At 40.8% G+C, this 18,082-nt stretch overlaps 1 protein-coding gene across 2 annotated transcripts; it reads right to left on the bottom strand.

Moving 5' to 3' along the window:
* Positions 1–1,475: 1,475 nt before the first annotated feature.
* On the bottom strand, positions 1,476–17,083 carry LOC118830346 (zinc finger protein 501-like). 2 transcript variants are annotated; one of them, XM_036737303.1, is made up of 4 exons: positions 16,889–17,083; positions 11,651–11,777; positions 10,774–10,887; positions 1,476–3,301 (listed from the first exon to the last, which is right to left on the bottom strand). In XM_036737303.1, the coding sequence occupies exons 2-4, from the start codon at positions 11,769–11,771 to the stop codon at positions 2,106–2,108; spliced, it is 1,431 nt and encodes a 476-aa protein (XP_036593198.1). In that variant the 5' UTR covers positions 11,772–11,777; positions 16,889–17,083; the 3' UTR covers positions 1,476–2,105. The 2 variants fall into 2 exon arrangements, with proteins under 2 accessions (XP_036593198.1, XP_036593204.1); XM_036737309.1 differs by lacking the exons at positions 10,774–10,887; positions 11,651–11,777.
* Positions 17,084–18,082: the final 999 nt, after the last annotated feature.

Here is an 18,082-nt window from a genome sequence, read left to right as displayed (position 1 = left end):
GATGAAAAATGCTATCCACTTTCAGAGAAAGAACTGATAGAATCTGAGTGCAGCTCAAAGTATACTTTTTAAACTTTATTTTTCTTGAGGTTTTTTTGTCTGTTTTTTCGTTAGCAACATGGCTAATATGGAAATGTTTTACATGACTACACATGTATAATCTATATCCAAATGCCTTTTCAAGGAGAGGGGAGGGGAAGAAGAGAGGGCAAAAATTTGGAACTCAAAAGTTTAGAATTTGTTTTTATATGTAATTGGAAAAAATAACTTTAAAAAAAGTATATTCCATATTACTCCTATTCTATAATCAGTATAGATCTACCAAATCTAGTTTTGTCAGCATTTTTAGATCTATAATGTTCTTCTTTACCTTTCTGAAAGAGGAATGTCAGGGACTTATAATTATTTTCTTACTTGAGGTGTTCTGGATTTTGAGTAAACTTTTCCTTTAGCCTTTAGATGCTATGCCACATGGTGCATGTGTAGTTCATGTTTATTAGGAAAGGCAATATAGTATGGTGGATAAAGTGCTGTACTTGATGTCAAGTAGACACTGGTTCAAATCCTAACATTTACAGCTACGTTACCATAGGCAAGTTGTTTATTTCTTTGAGCTTATTTCCTCATTTGTAAAATGAGAACAGTAATATTTGCAGTACATCACAAGGTTATTGTGAGGCTCAAACATTTATAAAGCACTTTACAAACTTTAAATGCTGTATCAACAAATTATCATCTTCAAGTTAGAGGCAGTGTGATATAGTGGATAGAGTTCCAGATCTGGAGTTAAGAAAACCTAGGTTCAAATGCTGCCTCACAGAAACTATATATTAAGTCATATATAGATGACAGATTTCACTCAAAATCGCAGGTCCTTCTGTAATATCAATTAAGTTCGGACTTTCTTACCGTTTTAAAATGATTAATTGTCTTTTATTGAGCCTTACTAGGTGCTAAGCCCCAGACGCAAACCCCTATTAGGTGCTAAGCCTATGTGGGTGTGCACTGGTAACTAAGGTGGGGCTCCAGGTGGGGCCAGTGAAGGGAGGTGCTAACACCAAAGCCAATGGAAGGAGCCTAAGTTCTGGTTGCTCAGATGATATTTTATGACATCTAAAACTGCATAAAAAGGGAAGACAGAGCTATTTGCTTAGGGCTCTCACTCTTGGTGGCGCGCTGATGTGGAGACTCTGGGCAGCTCGTGGAGACCCTCCAGCTCGTAAACCTGGATGTTGGGACCTTGTTAAACTCTGGTAATTACGTATTGGGATTTGGATCAGACAACGTCTTTCTGTTGATGTTTGTAAGTTGTTTGTATTTGCTCTGAAGTTCAGGGTGCTGGCTTTTTACCCTGAGCTAAGTGAATGACATTTGTATGCTGGATTAAAGTAAGCTTGTTAATCCCTTAACATTGCTTTCCTTAGTAAAGCAGATCAAAAGAACTTGGGCTTGCAGAGTTCTGTGAGCCGGTTGTTGTTGGTTTTACACCCCCACAGCAGCTGCTAGCCGGATTGTTGAAACACCTTCCTGTGTATACAAATATCTTCATTATCAGATTTCTCTCAAATGAATCCTCTAGAACTCTTACTGAAGGTTTTCCTACATTCAAAGAACTTGCTTTTTCCCCAGCATGACTTTTATGATTTTAAATGAAGCCCAAGGGGTTACTAATGGTTTCTCCTCGTGTCAGTTTTGCCCCAGTGTAAACTTTCTGATATTTAATAGGATCAGAGCTCTCCCTGACGTCTTTTGCACTATTCATTAGAGTGATAGGTTTTCTTTCCATTATGAATTGTGTTCATTGTGAATTGTGAGTTCTGAGTGTTTAAAAAAAATCATCACATACACAGGGTTTGTCACCAGTATAACATCTCTGATGCCAAATAAGTTTCCATTCTGGCTAAAAGCTCTCCCACAATCATTACACTTGAAGGCCTTACATTTGTTACTTTCACTGGGCATCTTTTTTGCTATGCTTGCTAAACTGTGGAATAAAGAATGAGCATATCCTGAAGGTTTTCTCATATTCATTACATTGTAAGGTTTCTTTCCATTATAGATTCTTTGATGTTTACTAAGGTTAAAAAAATGCTGCTGAAGGTTTTTCAGCATTCATTGTAGGGTTTCTCACCAATGTGAATTTTATGATGCTGCAAAAAAGATGAACGAGCACTGAAAGCTTTCCCACATTTATCACATTTGTAGGGTTTCTCCCCAGTATGAATTCTTTGATGTTTAGTAAGATTAGAGTTCTGGTTAAAGGTTTTTCCACATTTATTACATTCATAAGGTTTCTCTCCAGTGTGAATTCTCTGGTGCTTCGTAAGGTTAGAGTTCTGGTTGAAGGTTTTTCCACATTCATTACACTTATAGGGTTTCTCTCCAGTATGAATTGTACAATGTTGTATAAAAGATGATCGGGTACTAAAGGCTCTAACACATTCACTACATTCATATGGTTTCTCTCCAGTATGAATCCTCTGATGACTAATTAGATGTGAGCTCTGACTGAAAGTTTTCCCACACTCATTACATTCATACGGTTTTTCTACTGTGTGAATCCTCTGGTGTTTAATGAGATTAGAGCTTTGATTAAAGGCTTTCCCGCATTCATTACATTTATAGGGTTTTTCTCCTGTGTGAATTCTCTGGTGTTTAATGAGGTTAGAGCTCTGCCGGAAGGCTTTTCCACATTCTTTACAGATATAGGGTTTTTCTCCAGTGTGAATTCTCTGATGATCAATAAGGTTAGAGCTCTGACTGAAAGTTTTCCCACATTTATCACACTCATAAGGTTTCTCTCCACTGTGAATTTTCTGGCTTTCAATAAAGGTTGAACTCTCTCTGAATACTTTCCCACATGTGTTAGATTTACATGATTCCTCACTCATATTGATTCTCTGATATTTAATCAGGTTTGAATTCCGTTTGAAAGTCAAGTCACATGTAAATTCTTGATGGAATCTTTCTCCTGAAGGAATGCTCTGGTGTCTAAAAGGGTTTGAGTTCAGGCTGAAGCTTCTCTGAAATTCATTATACTTTTGGTTTCTCTGACCAACAGAAAGTTTTTTGCAGATCTTGTTTGGTCTGAAACCCCCATTTTGGCAAAATGATTTCTTCAGTATCCCAACTACAAGACTTTCCTGATGTTTCTCTAATTCTCTTTCATAGGCCCAGGCTTCTCCAAAGTCAAATCCCTGGGAGACATTCTCTGCAATTCTCTTGGACATCATTCCATGCAATTTCTTTTCTGTAGAAGGTTCCAGTTTCTGAAGTAACTTCTCAGTTCTAATTTCATGAACTGAAATAAATATAAAATTCAGATATTACAGGTTGCTTTTTTTGTATCAAAGTAAACTACTGGAACAAGGACAAAACAAAATTAATGAAGCAAATGTCTTTTGGGAAGACAAAAAAATCATAAAATTATAGAATGTCAGAGCTGTCAGTCAGTCAATAAGCAAAGAACCTTAAAAAAAATCCTTTAATCCAATTCTATAATCCAGTGGTTATCCTAGGGACTTGTTTTTTAATAATATTTTAATAACTGTACTTAAAATATAATTGGTTTCTTTATAATCCTATGTATTTTGTTTTATGCATCTAAAAACATTACTCTGAGAAGGGGACCACAGGTTTCACTGGAGTGCCAAAAGGGTCATAAAATGACACAAAAAAGGTTAAGAACCCATCTTCTAGTCTAATATTTCACAACACAGATGAGGAAAATCAGCCCAAAGAGTTTATGACTCACTTAAGTGAGTCAGTAACATGGCTTTGATTATAATCTAAGTTTCTTGATGGCAAGACTAGTGCTCTTCCAATAACTAATGTTTATGATGACCACCATCAGTAATGAAGAAGTTAAATTATCTTCATTATACTTTGTTTAGAATCATACAATCTCAGAGCTGAAAGAGACCTCAGAAGCCGTCTAATCTAACTTTCACCTATAGGAATTCCCTCCTAACTAGGAATTATCCAGACTCTTGTTTGAAAACTTCCAATGACAGAGATTCACTACCTTCAGAAGCAGCCTATTCCACTTTAGGACAGCTTTAATCAATAGGAAGTTTCTTAAACTGAGTCAAAATTTATCCCTTTGCAACCATCCAGCCACTGCTTGTAGCTCTGTCCCTTCAAACCAAGCATCATAAGTCTACTATCTCATTCACATAACACCCCTTCAAATAAGTGAAGTTAAGCTGCTGTGTTCCCCCTAAATCTTCTCTTCTCTAGGCTAAACTTTCTAGGTTCTTCATTTGATCCTAAAATGGCACGGTCTAAGGTTCTCTAACTTTTCTGGTCATCCTTCTGTTTATGCTCCATCTTGTTCAAGTATTTCCTAAAATATGGTATCCAGAACTGAAAACAATATCCCACATGTGGTCTGACTAGGGGAAAGATTAAGAGGAAAAAAAGTTATGTAAGAAGGAAAAAAAGTTATGTAAGTACTACTATAAAAATGTTTACAATAAAAGTAGTTTTAGAAGTTTAAAGAAGTAAATTTCAGTTACATGGAAAAATTCATGGAAGTGGACTGGATAATGGAGACAGTAGGCAAATTAAGTACTTCATAATAATAACAAGAGCAAATCTTTGTTGCTACCAAAGTCCTGTCATACATGAGTTCCTTTACGCAGATTCCTGATGTATCATGTTATACAAGGATGAAAAATATCATATAAAGTTGTGACTTCTTTAAAGTAAAAGGAGGAAAAGGCTTTAAAGTCAACATATTAATATCTGAACCCCAAATCTGAGTTTATTTGAGAGAAATTAGTCTTTTAGCTATAAATTCTTTTTTCTATCAGAAAATGTTGCTTTGAATGGAACTGGAAATACAGGGCCCACCTGACACCCAGAGGAGTTCTAACACAATGTAGTAAGGTTTACAAAGCATTTTTACATAGAATACCTCATTTGAGGTGGGCACTGCTATTATTATTCCCCTATTTTATAGATGAGAAAACTGATGTTTGCAGAGGTTGACTTTCCTATGGCCATATAACTATTAAGTGTGAAAGGCTCTATCCAAACTTAAATTTCTCCCGACTCCAATTCTTAGGGTCTTTCCACTATACCACTATTCCTCTTGACATACAGTGTCCTAAAAATGTGAATGCAGCCATAAGCATTAATGGCTTTAAATAGCTTAAAAATGCACTCAGACTTTTGGGACATCCTAGATATTTTAAGAATTTCAAATGCAGGAAATAAGTTGTATACATTTAAATATCTTGAACTGGATATCCTGCAGACATTAAACTCAATAGAGAACTATCTCCCTCCACAACCCTCCCCTTTTCTGAAATTCCCTATTACTGTGGAGGACTCCATCATCTTTCCAGTCACCCAGGTTTACCATCTTGGTGTGATCCTTGACTGTTCACTCTCAATCATCCTACATAAACATCTTTTGTCAAATCTTATCATTTCTACCTTTACATCTCTTGTTTATTTCCTCTTTTCTCTACTCACACTGCCACCAACCTAAACTATTGCAAAAACCATCTAATTGGTCAAATGTCTCCCCATTCCAATCCATCCTTAATAAGCTGTCAAAGTGATTTTCCTAAAGCATAGTTGCACTGTCTACTCAATGAAATCCCAGTAGTTTCCTATTTACCTCCAAGATCAAATACAAAGTTGTTTGGCATTTAATGCTCTTCACAATCTGGCCCTTCCAGTCTTTGCCTTTCTCTAGAGGTCCACCGTGCCTAGAATGCTCTCCCTTGTCACCTCTGCCTTTTGGAATCTCTGGTTTCCTTCAAGATTCAGCTCAAATGCCACCTTCTGCTGGAGGTCTTTTCCAGTCGGCTCCCCACCATCACCACCTCCCCTTCTAAGGCTGCCTTCCTCTGTTTATCTTATATATAACTATTTATGTAACAACAATGAATGAGAGCATCGCTTCTCTTTCTTCCTCATCCTCTTTGTCTCTACAGATGCAATCACCCTACTGTGATATAATAATTAGCTTATTTTAAGTCTAGTGGCAATATAATGGTTCCTCAGGTCTATGTGGTTTCCTCTTCTGATGTTTTAGGATAATGGTCAGCAAACTACAACATGCTAGCCAAACCTGAGCTAAGAATAGTTTTTATATTTCAAAATAAGGTTTTATTTTAAAATGTAAAAACCATGCTTACCTCATTCGCACAGGGCTAGATTTGGCCCTCAGGCCAGTGTTTACAACCTTCTGCATTAAAGACTTTATATTTAAACAAAAAGTTAGGAGTAAAATCACCGTCATACATAGTGCCCAGTTAGGAAAATTTCTAACATTTATGCAGAAGCTTGGAACTCTGCCTTAAATTCCCATTTATCTCTAGCTAACCCTTGACTTCTTCGTAGTGGAAGCAAAATTTGGGTTTCTAAAAATATCTAGGTAAAACAAGCTATTAGAGTATGTTACAGTGTCTATGAATAGATAAGCACCAGGAGAGGAAGTTAGGTTGAAAAGCAGAGCTCAGGTAATTTCAGACTGAGTCTTTTGCTCTTTCACTTCTCTGCTGTGACTCTTTTCCCTCTCACTCACTCCTCACTCCTGCTACCTTAGCTCCCAAGGTCCCCAATTCTTTTTCTCCACTACCATAAGCCGAGTCCAAATTATTTCTGTGGTTTTATACACATCCCACTGAGTGTGGCCAAGTTCCTCAACCAATCCAACAGACTTCCTATCAAACCTAGAAAGATTTCCTGACATTATTCACATATTAGATTGATTCAGTTAAAACATATTTTCACCAGATAAATGCATTAAGGCTAAGTGTGGGTGAGGAGATTTATTGACCTTATCAATCAACAATCAACCTTCATTCTTCCATTTATATGTGCTCTCCTCCATTTGAATGTGAACTCCTCAAGGATAGGAAGTGCTTCTGACTCTCTATTTTCAAAGTTTAACACAAGGTCTCACATACAGCATGTATGTAATAAATGCTTGTTGATTAAGACACAAAATCTAGTCCAACCATCTCATTTATAGAGGGGAAAACTGAGTCCTGAAGGATTAAGAGTTGCCCAAGTGTGTTGGTAAGCAAAATGGGCTCTTAGCACTTAGTTCAACCAAGTGCCCTTGAAGAGTTTGGCTTTTGTTTCCTTTAAGTAATTCAGTGTATTTCATTGAGTCTTACTAGGTGCTAAGCCCCAGGCCCAAACCCCTATTAGGTATAAAACCTATGTGGGTGTGGATTGGTAACTGGGGTGGGGCCCAAGGTGGGGCTAACTGAGGGGAGGTGCTAACTCCAGAGCCAATCATAGAAGCCTAAGTTCTGGTCATTCAGATGACGTTTGATGACGTCTGAAATCCTATAAGAAGAGAAGACAGAGCCATTTGTGCAGGGCTGTCACTCTTGGTGGCGTATGGAGACTCCCGAGCAGCTGTAGCTAAGAAGCCCTCCAGCTCATAAAACTGGATGCTGAGACTTTGTTAAACTCTGGTAACTATGTATTGGGATTTAAATCAGACAAGGTCTGTCTGTCAACGTCTGTACTTTGTATTTTGCTCTGAAGTTCAGGGTGCTGGTTTTTTCCCCTGAACTAAATGAATGATATTTGTATACTGAATTAAAGTAAGCTTGTCAACCCCTTAACATTGCCTTCCCTTAGCAAAGCAGATCGAAAGAACCTGTGCTTTTGCAGCTTGCTGGTAGAGGGCTTGTTGTTGGGCTTGTGTTGGTCTTTTACGCCCACAGCAGCTGCTAGACGGATTGTTGAAACACCAAGGTCACCCTGCTAGATCAGTGACTGGAATCTAAGTCTCCTGATAGCCAGTTCAGAGTAATATCTGTGTATGCTACCTTTGCTTTTTTGTTTTCCACGAGACTTTTCTGTCAGATGGACATAATAATATAGATAGTACCTATCTCACAGAGTTATTGTCAAGATCAAATGAGATGATATATATGAAAGTACTTTAAGAATTGTAAAGACCTCTCTGGGTCTCCGTTCCTCATTTATAAAATAAGGGTACTGAGGGTCTAGATGGCCTGAGTTCCCTTGAAGGTCTAAGTCTATGATCTTATGACCTTACTAAATAACAGCACGAAGTATTATTCACTAACAATAATAAAAAAATAATAATAATTATGGCTAACATTTATATGGCATTTTCCATGTGCCAGGTACTTTTCTAAGCATTTTATAATTATCTCATTTGATTTTCATAAAAACCCTTTATTTCATTTGATATCCATAAAAACACTGGGAGGTAGGTACTGCTATCTTCGTTTTACAGATTAGGAAATTAAGGCAAATAGAGGTTAAGTGACTTGCACAAGGTCACACAGCTAGTAACTGTCTGAGGCTGCATTTGAACTCAGGTCTTCCTGACTCTAGGCCTAGTGCTTGATCCACTGAGCCACCTAGCTGCCTCATGGAAGAGCAGGAAATTAAAGACATCAGTTAGATGCTGCATATCACCATCCATACCAGATTCCAGTGGATTTAAGAATGGCCAATGCTTAAGGGCAGTGGGAGAGGTGGAGAAGGAATGGAAGATGATCAACTGAAATCAGGAAAAAGCTCTGACAACTCAAGCTCAGGGTTACTGGCAAACTTCTCGGTCCTTTCTATAACCATTATCCAAATTTTTATCCTGGTTTGCTTTTTTAAAGTTCTCCTTAATTACTTGAGCTATCTTTTAGGCCAATCGGATCTGTTCCAAGACGAGAAGCAAGGGAGAGATTTTCGAGCACCCTAAAAAATAGGGAAAGTATTAATAATGGGAACTGTGCTACCGTTGGAAATAGTACTGAATTTGTAGCCATGGGGCCTAGTTTTGATACTTAATAGTTATATAATTACAGATAAGTATCAAGCTCCCTGGATCCATTTCCTCATCAGTAAAGTAAGGCTAATAACAACATCTCAAATTTTTGTAGCATTTTATAGTTTACAAAGCACTGACATCACTAGGGTCCTGTAAGGGAAGTGTACAATCTGAGGTATACATCCTGCCTAACAGGTTTGTTTTGAGGACTAAATGAGGTAAGAGATATTAAGTGCTCCATAAGTAGTCAAGACCTATAAAGTGGCAACTAATATTATTACAATAGCTCCCCCAGTGTTGGGGGACTCCAGGTTTTCAGAGATAAATATAACAACCAGCAGAGGCCACCTCTAAGATTCAGTTGACTTATGGTAGTTCCTTACATGTAGTGATTCAGTAAAGGCAGGAATTATCTTCTACTTCCTTTAAACCCAACCCCTTGGGTTTAAACAGAGGATGAATTAACACTTGTTTCTTGAGTCCTATATTCACAGAACAAAGACTTGGTGGATATCATGGGTAAATGATTCTTTTTCCTATCTTTTCAGCTTAACCCATAATCTAAAGCTAGAATTTGTGCATTTTCCACATTTACCATGGTTTTCCAATGTTAAGAAAGAAGGTCTCTATGCAGAGTTGGAGTCAAGATGACAGAATGAGAGGAAACATTTTAGCTTAGCTCTCACAACACATCTCTCCACAACAACCTAGAAAATATGCCAAACCAAATTCTGATTGGGAAAGTCAAGATGTCACAGTGAGTCATTTTTCCAGCTCAGGACAACTTAGGAAGACAGACAGAGAGGACTACACACACTGGGGTCTAGCGCTGGCCTTGAGTGCAGCATGGTAGCATTTGGCTTGGGAGGATTCTACTGCCCAGAGATAGAAAGGGAACTAAAATAGAGAACGGGGGCAGAAAAAGATCCCAGAAGACCTCAGAACTAGTGCTGGGAGGAGGCTTGGAGGACATTTAGCTGTATGGCTTTAAGCACAGGGGGCAGAGCAGTGACTTAGTTCCACAGTGGAAAAACCAGGGCAGGAGACCAAGACCAAAGGGGAGATAGCAATGCAGTTGATCTGAAACTGCAGAATCTCCCATCAGGCTAACAGTGACTGAGTGCAGTAGTAATCTACAGAAACTCAACTACACACACACACAAGGAGCAGACCAAATTTGGGTCAGGAAGCTGCAGGGCTCAGACCAGGAATGCAGAGAACAGACTTCTCTCTGAATCACAGTACTGTGGAGGCACTGAAAACTTGCAAGCTCCCAGACTGAGCTGTGACAGTGCCAGAAGCTCAGGCTGAACATCCTCTCTCTTCTTCAGAAGTGAGCAGAGCCCAACACTAACACAAAGTCCGAAGTCAAAAAGGAGGCTGGAAAAATTGGCATACAAAAAAATAACCCAACCATGGAGAGTTCCTACAGGGATAGGGAAGCTAAAGACACAGACACAGAGACAATGACTTGAAAACGTCTACAAGTGAAACCTCAAAGAAAAATGCAGATTGGACATAAGCCCAAACAAGAATTCCTAGAAGAGCTAAAGAAAGAAATAAAAAAGAGCAAAAAAAATTTATTTTTATAACCAAAAAAGGTCTCTGTGATTGATAACCTAATCTTCACACTGGGAATTAAATTACGTTTGGAGGTCACCAGCTGATTCAGGATTCTCAACAGACCACTTATTGATAACATTGTCATTCCTAGCCTGGATTAGTTTATGACACCTGGAAGTAGCTGTGATATAAGTAGAAAGAATCTTGGATTTGGAGGCAAGATCCTTAAGTTCAAGGCTAGAAATTAACTAGATCCTAGGCAAATCATGTATCCTCTCTGAGCCTCAGCACCCTGGACTAGATGATTTCTAGGTTGCTTCTCAGCTTAACAGCTCAATGAAATCATGATCCCTGCCTAGTAACACACTGAGCACACAAGAAATGTTCTGTAAATATATGTACACTTACTGAAGGAAAAATTTTCACTCACTTACCTGAGCAGTTGTCTCTAAAAATTTCTCTTCCCTTAGCTCCTTGCCTATCCAAGACCCAGGGATCTTCCCCTCTTTCCAGCAAGGAGATCACATTAGGTTTGGGCACTGGAAATCCTGCTCATGAGGAAAGGAATGAAATCTAGTAAATATCCTGGGAACAAAGAACTATGCTAAGCTCAGTTCCAGCCCCTCAGTCTGTGAGGATTGGAGAGAAAAATGCAGTATCTAGAGAAGCCACGACAGAAAGGTCCTGGGAAAGTCTGAACACCAGTGAAGGGTTAGACAGTTGGCAACCTAAGCAGAAAGAACAATTAGTTTATTTCCCATTAGAATGGTGGGGAACTCAAATCTCAAGGGATGTTCCTATTAAACTTTGGGACTAGAATTAGCACCAAGTGTAGAGGAAGCAAAGAGGCACATATTTCCCTCTATATAAGGGAAAGCTTAACAGCTAGAAATGGCTACTTGGCTGCCTTGGCTTCATGAGGTAGTGAGCTCCCCATCACTAAAGTTTTTTAAGAGGAGGCTGGATGAATGCTTATAGGGAGTAGTTTAGAAAGGGTTCCTATTTAGGTATAATTATAGATGGTCTCTGAACCCCCTTTTGGCTCCGAGATTTTGTGATTCTATGCCTGGGGCAGCAAATTCAGGGCTCTAACAAGCAACTCTGGAGATGGAAAAAGTTTAGCCTCAGGGATACTCACAGTTTCCAGCTCTACACCAGGCCTCGGCCTTAGGAACAAGTAAGAAATTTGCTTTTTCTGAGCCCAGACATGATTGCGAATCTGATCCCTGAACCTAACTACACCATTTAAACTCCCATGAATATTCACAAAACCAAGAAGCTCAGATATGGATACTGAGGGCAGCGTCTTACCTAGTGAGACTATGTTCCCATAATTCTCCAGCATCACATCCCTGTAGAGACCCCTTTGAGCAGGACCCAGACAGCTCCACTCCTCCTGGGTAAGGTACACAGCCACATCCTCAAATATCATGTCTACCTGAAACAAGAAGTTCCTAATGTAGTTCTAAGAACAGCCCCACTAGTAGGGTAAGTCAACAAGATCTGATGATCTGCCTGTATATATTTGCCACTGTGCACAGGTGCTTATGAGTATAAGCATTTTAATTAACATAGTTATGAATCAAAATATGTATAGGCATGTGCACAGGGGTTGGGGAAGGGGCAAGTACATGTGTGATGACTAAGGCAATGATTATATATGATCTTTTTCTCGGAAGATTATATCATTTTAGAAGAATGAAGAGTTTAAGACTATCTCCTCTAACTCCAGATTAGGGCTAATGACACACAGCTAGGAGCCCCCGCGTAGAGAAAAGTAACTTTCTAAAAATCTCTCAAAAACACAGATTGACCTTGTCACCTGAAATCCTATTTGTCTTGGAAAGTGAGAGGGGTGGACATAAAGAGGAGCCACCATCAGGTTTCAAGCAATATGGAAGCCCTTATCCTAGTTCAGCCCCAGCTATTGGTGGAGGTTGGGGGTGGGGAGGGGCAAGGAATTGGGGCTTATGTCCCTGCTCAACAAAGAGTTACTGAAGCTCCTTTGTCAGGGGGAAGATTTGAGGCCACATTAGGACAAAGAAGTGATGGAGTCTCAGGAAGGACAGATCACCTGGGACCTTGATAGCAAGAGTTTAGCTGTCATCACTAGTTCTCCTGGGTTCTCTTCAAAAGGATGGTTAGGAACTTGGGGGAAAGAAATCTCTGAAGCAAAAGGATATTAGATACTGTTAGGAACATGAGGAATAAATACCACTGGGAGAAGAGATGTAAAACCAGTGCCTTGTACACCACACTCCATGCTTTCAACCTAATGAAATCCTTTCTTTTTTTTCCTCGGTAAAAATAACCTTTAGGGGCACTTCCAGATCTAAATCCATGATCTCATAACCTTTTAAGAACCAGTTCAGATGCTAATTTCCTCATGAAGCCTTCCCTTCTCTCCACTCAACCTTCCCACCTCCACCATCCCAAAGACGATTAATGTCTCCTTTGTAACACTTTGCCTGTATCTTTTGAATTCATGTATCATATCCCAATTTGTAATAAAATTATAACTAGAATACTGTGGGAGAGATAAGGTATTAGACTGTCTACCAACTAAGGGTCTACAGAGCTGTTATGCTGACCTCATTGTTGGATGCCTGTGAAACCTGGACAGTCTACCACTACCAGCATCTTGTCAAGAAACACAATCAATTCTCTTTGAATTGTCTCAGGAAGATTATGAAGATCACCTGGCAAGATAAGGTAATAGACACTGAAGTCCTTTCTTGAGCAAAACTGCCAAGCACTCAAACTCTACTGCAGAGGGCAAAACCCCAATGAGCTGGTCATGTTTGAATGCTAAATGTACATTTGCCTGAAAGACTATTTTATGGAGAACTCACATAAGGCAAGCACTCACATGTAGGTCACGGAAGAAGTGATACAAGCACAATCTCAAGGTCTCCCTGAAGAACTATGTAATCGATTGTGTGACATGGGAGATTCTGGTAAAAGACTGCCCAGCACTCTAAATGCCCACATCAAAGGTGCTGCGCTCTATGAGCAAAGCAGAATTGCAGTAGCTCAAAAGAAACATGAGATATGCAAATTTAGAGACATCTCCACTCCAAATGTGCATGTGGACTATTTGTGCCAGACCTGTGGTAGAGCTTTCCGAACTCTAATCAACCACAGTCAGACACACACTGTACCTTGACTCCAACATAGTGATGTCATTCCGGTCCTCTTCAGGAAGGAAGAACAACCAACCAACCAAAATAAAAGTCCCACATAAGGTCTGAGGGGGAAGGTTGTTACTGAGGAGAAGGTTTTGTGAAGCCTTTACAAGCTCAGTACACAGCACTCCCAATCTCTCTGTATGGACTTCTGCTGTTCCTTAAAGACGTTCCATTTCTACTCTCTGTGCCTTCCCATAGGCTGTATCGCATGCCTGGGATGCTTTTCCTTCTTACTTACACCTCTCAGAATCCGTCTTCCTTCAGAGCGTGGCTCAAGAGCCACTTCCTATAAGAGGCCTTTCCTGATCTCCTCAGCAGTAGGTACCTCCCCACTCCCCTACCCATAACAAACTGCTTTGTAGTCACTTTAAACTCCTTGAGGGCAGGAGCCTTTTCACTTCTGCCCATTATGTACCAGGCACTGTGCTAAGTGCTGGGGATACAAAAAGGGGCAAAAGACAGTCCCTGCTCTGGAGAAGCTCACAGTCTAATAGGGAGACAACAAGCAAACAACTATGTCCAAACAAGCTATGCACAAAATAAATAGGATATAATTAACAGAAAGAAGGGATTAAAATTAAGAGTTGGCAAAAGTTTCCTGTGGAAGGTGGGATTTTAGCTGGGACTTGACAGAAGCCAGGAGTCAGAAATGAGAAAGAACATTCCAGGCATGGGAAATGGAGCCGAGATATGGAATGTCTTATTCAAGGAACAGCACTAAGGTCAGTGTCATGTACAGTCAGGAGTAAGATGTAAGAAGACTGGAAGGTAGAAGGGGGCTACGTTATGAAAGGTGTTTTAAATTCCAGAGGATTTTACATTTGATCCTGGAGGTGACAGGGAGCCACTGCAGACTGAAGAGATAACGTGACATGTTTAGACTTCTGCTTTAAGAAGATCCCTTTGAAAGCTGAGTGAAGGATGGACTGAGATGGGGAGAGACTTGTGGCAGGCAGACCAACCATCGGGCTATTGCAGCCATCCAAGGCCAAGATGATAAGGGCCTCTACAAAGGTGGTGGAAGTGTCAGAGGAGAGAAGGGGGTATATTCAAAAGATGTTACAAAGATAAAATCGACAGGCCTTACCAACTGATTGGATAATGGGAAGTGAGAGAAAGTGAGGAATTAAGGATGAGAACTAAGTTGTGAGCCTGGGTGACTGAGGATAGTGGTACTCTCAAATATAATAGGGAAGTTTGGAAGAAGGAAGAGTTTGGAAGAAAAGATGAGTTCAGTTTTGGACATGTTCAGTTTAAAATGTCTATGAGACATTAAGAAGCCACAGACAACCAGAAATGGGAGGAATGTATATGTGTGGACTAGGTGCTCAAGACACAAAGACAAAAATAAACCTATTCCTGACCTCAAGGTTCTAATATTTTAATAGGGCATAAAACAACTACAAAGATAGATAAATAGAAGGTAATTTTAGGAAGAAGAAAGCACAAAAACTGAGGGGTATGGAAGAAAATGGAGCACGGAAGGAAGATAAAGATTCAGGGGTAGGGAGAGGGAGAACATCACTGGTATAGGAGATAACCTGTGCTCATGAAAACAGGAGATGGAATGCAAGTCAAGTTAACAAGTATTTATTGAGCACCGACTATATACCAGGCACTATGTTAAGTGCTTAAGTGTTAAGGTATACAAATTCAAGCTTTAAAAAAAAAAAGATAGTCCTTACCCTCAAGGAGCTTACAATCTAAAGCAAAAAACAGTCCCTGCTCTCAAGGAGCTCACAGACTAATTGAATGCAGTGATGAGAGAGAACCAGTTTGGCTGGTCTGTAGAATAATATGAAACAAAGAGGGTAAGGTATGCTGGAGGCAGATTATAGGTTTTTTATAACCTTTATGGCAAGTTGAGGGATTTGTACTTTATCCTAAAGACAATACAAAATCACTAAACATAGGGGAAGCAAGGGAATCTTTGATAACCCATACTTATGGGTTATACTTAAGTATTTATTAAGCATTTACTATGGAATAAAAAAGTCATAGAACTTGAGTCGGAAGAGACCTCAGTGGCCATCCAGTTCTGCCCATATAAGAAAAGAATCCCCACTATTAACATTTCTGACAAGTGGTTATCCAGTCTCTGCTTGAAGACCTCCAAGGAACGGGAACCAGACCCTCAGGGAGGCAGCTCATTCCACTTGAGGGAGCTCTAATTGTTTTTCTCTTTTTCTCCCCTCTCTTTTTAAAAATTGTCTTAAACACTAAACAAAACGAGCAATTTATATACTGTATGACAAAAGGACAGGTGTGTACCTGAAACTGAGAATCTCTATTATGTAGAGCTAGCTTTTATTTTTAAAAACAAAATATAACTATAATAACTAGTACACAGGTTGTCCCAAAGCTTAATACTGAACTAAGACTTTTGGAACAACTTGTAGGACAATATAAATATATGTTTTTTTACATTTACATAACTATCCCCCTCCCCATCATTTTCTGTGTTAGGGTCCACAATTATGTTGGAACCCCCCCCCCAACATGGCCTGTCTTGTAAAATGATATACAATTATAACATAATGCAATATACTATAATAAATATAATCAATATGTATTTACATAAAATAATAAATTCAACATGTAACTTTCAAAGCTTGAACAGTTTTAATTTTAAGAAGTTTTTCATGACATTCAAGGCCTAATTGGCCTCTTGGCAACTTCCACCCATTGCTTTTTGTTTTTCCTCAGTGAGAGCAAATTTAATACCTCCTCCACGTGACAGCCCTTTCAAAATTTGAAGACGGCTATGGGCCCCCCCCTCCCCTGTGCCTTGAGTCTTCTCTTCAGGCTAAACATTCAGGCTTTATTAACTTTAAACTGGATCGTGACTTTCCTCTCAACCCTGACGGGACACCCCCATTTTACAAACTGGCCTCTTGGCACCTTACGCCCATTGGTTCTGAGTTCTACCAGAGGCCCCTCCGGGGCTCAGGGTTTAAGCGGCTTCTTCAGGATCTTACAGCTCTACCAAGGGTCTTTCCACATACCCTCCCTTAAATTATGTGAACATAATTTAAGAGTTTTGGGGGTTGAGAAAGCAAAGGTAGGAGGCATTATGTAATTGCACCCCAATATCTGCCAGGTCCCCAGGAGCAGGGGAAAGGGCGGGAAAGGGGAGCTCGTTCAAAGGAGGGAGTCCTGGAGGTGAAGCCAGAACAAAAATGGGGGAGGGGGGAACTGCTGGTGCTAAACTGCGGCTGCGCTTAGAGCCAAGCCTGAATTATCCCTGCTACTCCAGGAGGCTTGGGTGGGGAGGTGATCTGCTCTGGTGTCGGTGAACCTTAAGCGAGATCCTGGGGCTGGAGATACGGAAGCCCCCCCGCAAGCCGAGCCCGACACTCACCCTCAGCTCCGGAGCAGCCCCTACAAACCAAAGAAGCGGACAGGAAGGGCTGCCCCTTCCGGCATCTGCCCAATCCAGGCAAGCCCCGGGAGCACCAAGGGAGGACCACTCTAGGCTGCTCGGAGGCCTTGCCACCTCGGTGGTTCACTCCCTTCAACCCCCGCCAGCCCGCGGCTTGCCTCGCCCTTCTGACCAGTTACCCAGCGAAGGGGTGGGGGTAGCGGGGAGAGCGGGGTGAAGGCCTGTACCATGTTTGGGGGGAAGCTCTGGGGGCCCGCGACCCGGCCGGTCGATCTGGAACAGTCAGATCCGCATGCTCCCTCTCCCTCCCTCTCGAATCTGGATGTCCAGCGACGTGACCACCCAACCGAATTCGCCACCAGCTCGAAGAATTCTCTCCATGCCTTGGAGAGGTCCCCTGGCGTCCCGGACAAGGATTGGACCGGTCCTGAGGGCCTGAGAGCGGTACTTCCGGCCTGCCTGGGTGGTTTGGATCCGGTCGAGGGGGGCGTTTCGGGGGTGCTCTATTCCGGGAACGGAGGGTGAGTGCGGGACCAGAGGGAGGGAAGAAGAAAGAAAGAAGGCCTGAGTTGAGGGAAGAGGGAAGGGGGCCGGCATGGGGCTGCGTGACCGAGCGGATGGAGCCCAGAACGCCTAGCCAGGAACCCTGTGTTCGAATTCCGCCGCAAACCTTTAGAACCTGTGGCAGCGGGGGCGGGTCTTTGAGCCCCGCTGAGCCTGTGTCTCCATCTCACCAAGACGGGGATGCGAGACAGCTTGGCAAAGTGAATAGAGCTCTGACCTTGAGGTCAGGAAGACCTCTCATTCCTCCAGTAGAATGTAAGCCCTTTGGGGGCAGGTACGGCTTTTGGCCTTTCGGTCGTTCAGTACGTTTAAAGATGTGTGGGTTTCTGTGTAATCCTAATATGTCTGTTCTAGGTTTTGGAGTACTTCCCAAATTGTTGTCTACTTACATTTACAGTGGAGGAGCTTTCCACTCTGGAAGGTTCCCATACATCAAATTGCAATCGGAACAAAAAAGAAATAGGGAAAATACTTTTCCTACAAGGCTATCGTGAGAGGAACGTTCTTAAATTCAAGAAGCATGAGTACGTTACCAATCTAAGTATCAGGGATATCATCACAAAAATAATAAACAGCCCCTTCTCCTAAGGAGTTTACATTCTAGAACGT

This window comes from Trichosurus vulpecula, chromosome 1 (assembly GCF_011100635.1).
Source record: "Trichosurus vulpecula isolate mTriVul1 chromosome 1, mTriVul1.pri, whole genome shotgun sequence".
NCBI classification, from domain to species: Eukaryota; Metazoa; Chordata; class Mammalia; order Diprotodontia; family Phalangeridae; genus Trichosurus; species Trichosurus vulpecula.
Note: the sequence above shows the minus strand (reverse complement) of the source record. Positions and strands in the feature narration are given on the sequence as shown.

Excerpts from the sequence above, each read along its gene's own strand:
- LOC118830346 (XM_036737303.1), bottom strand. The coding sequence starts at position 11,771 with ATGATATTTGAGGATGTGGCTGTGTACCTTACCCAGGAGGAGTGGAGC. Across the intron at positions 10,888-11,650 it reads TGGGAACATAGTCTCACTAG|GATTTCCAGTGCCCAAACCT; the intron begins GTAAGACGCTGC and ends CCTCATGAGCAG. Across the intron at positions 3,302-10,773 it reads TTTTAGAGACAACTGCTCAG|TTCATGAAATTAGAACTGAG; the intron begins GTAAGTGAGTGA and ends TATTTATTTCAG.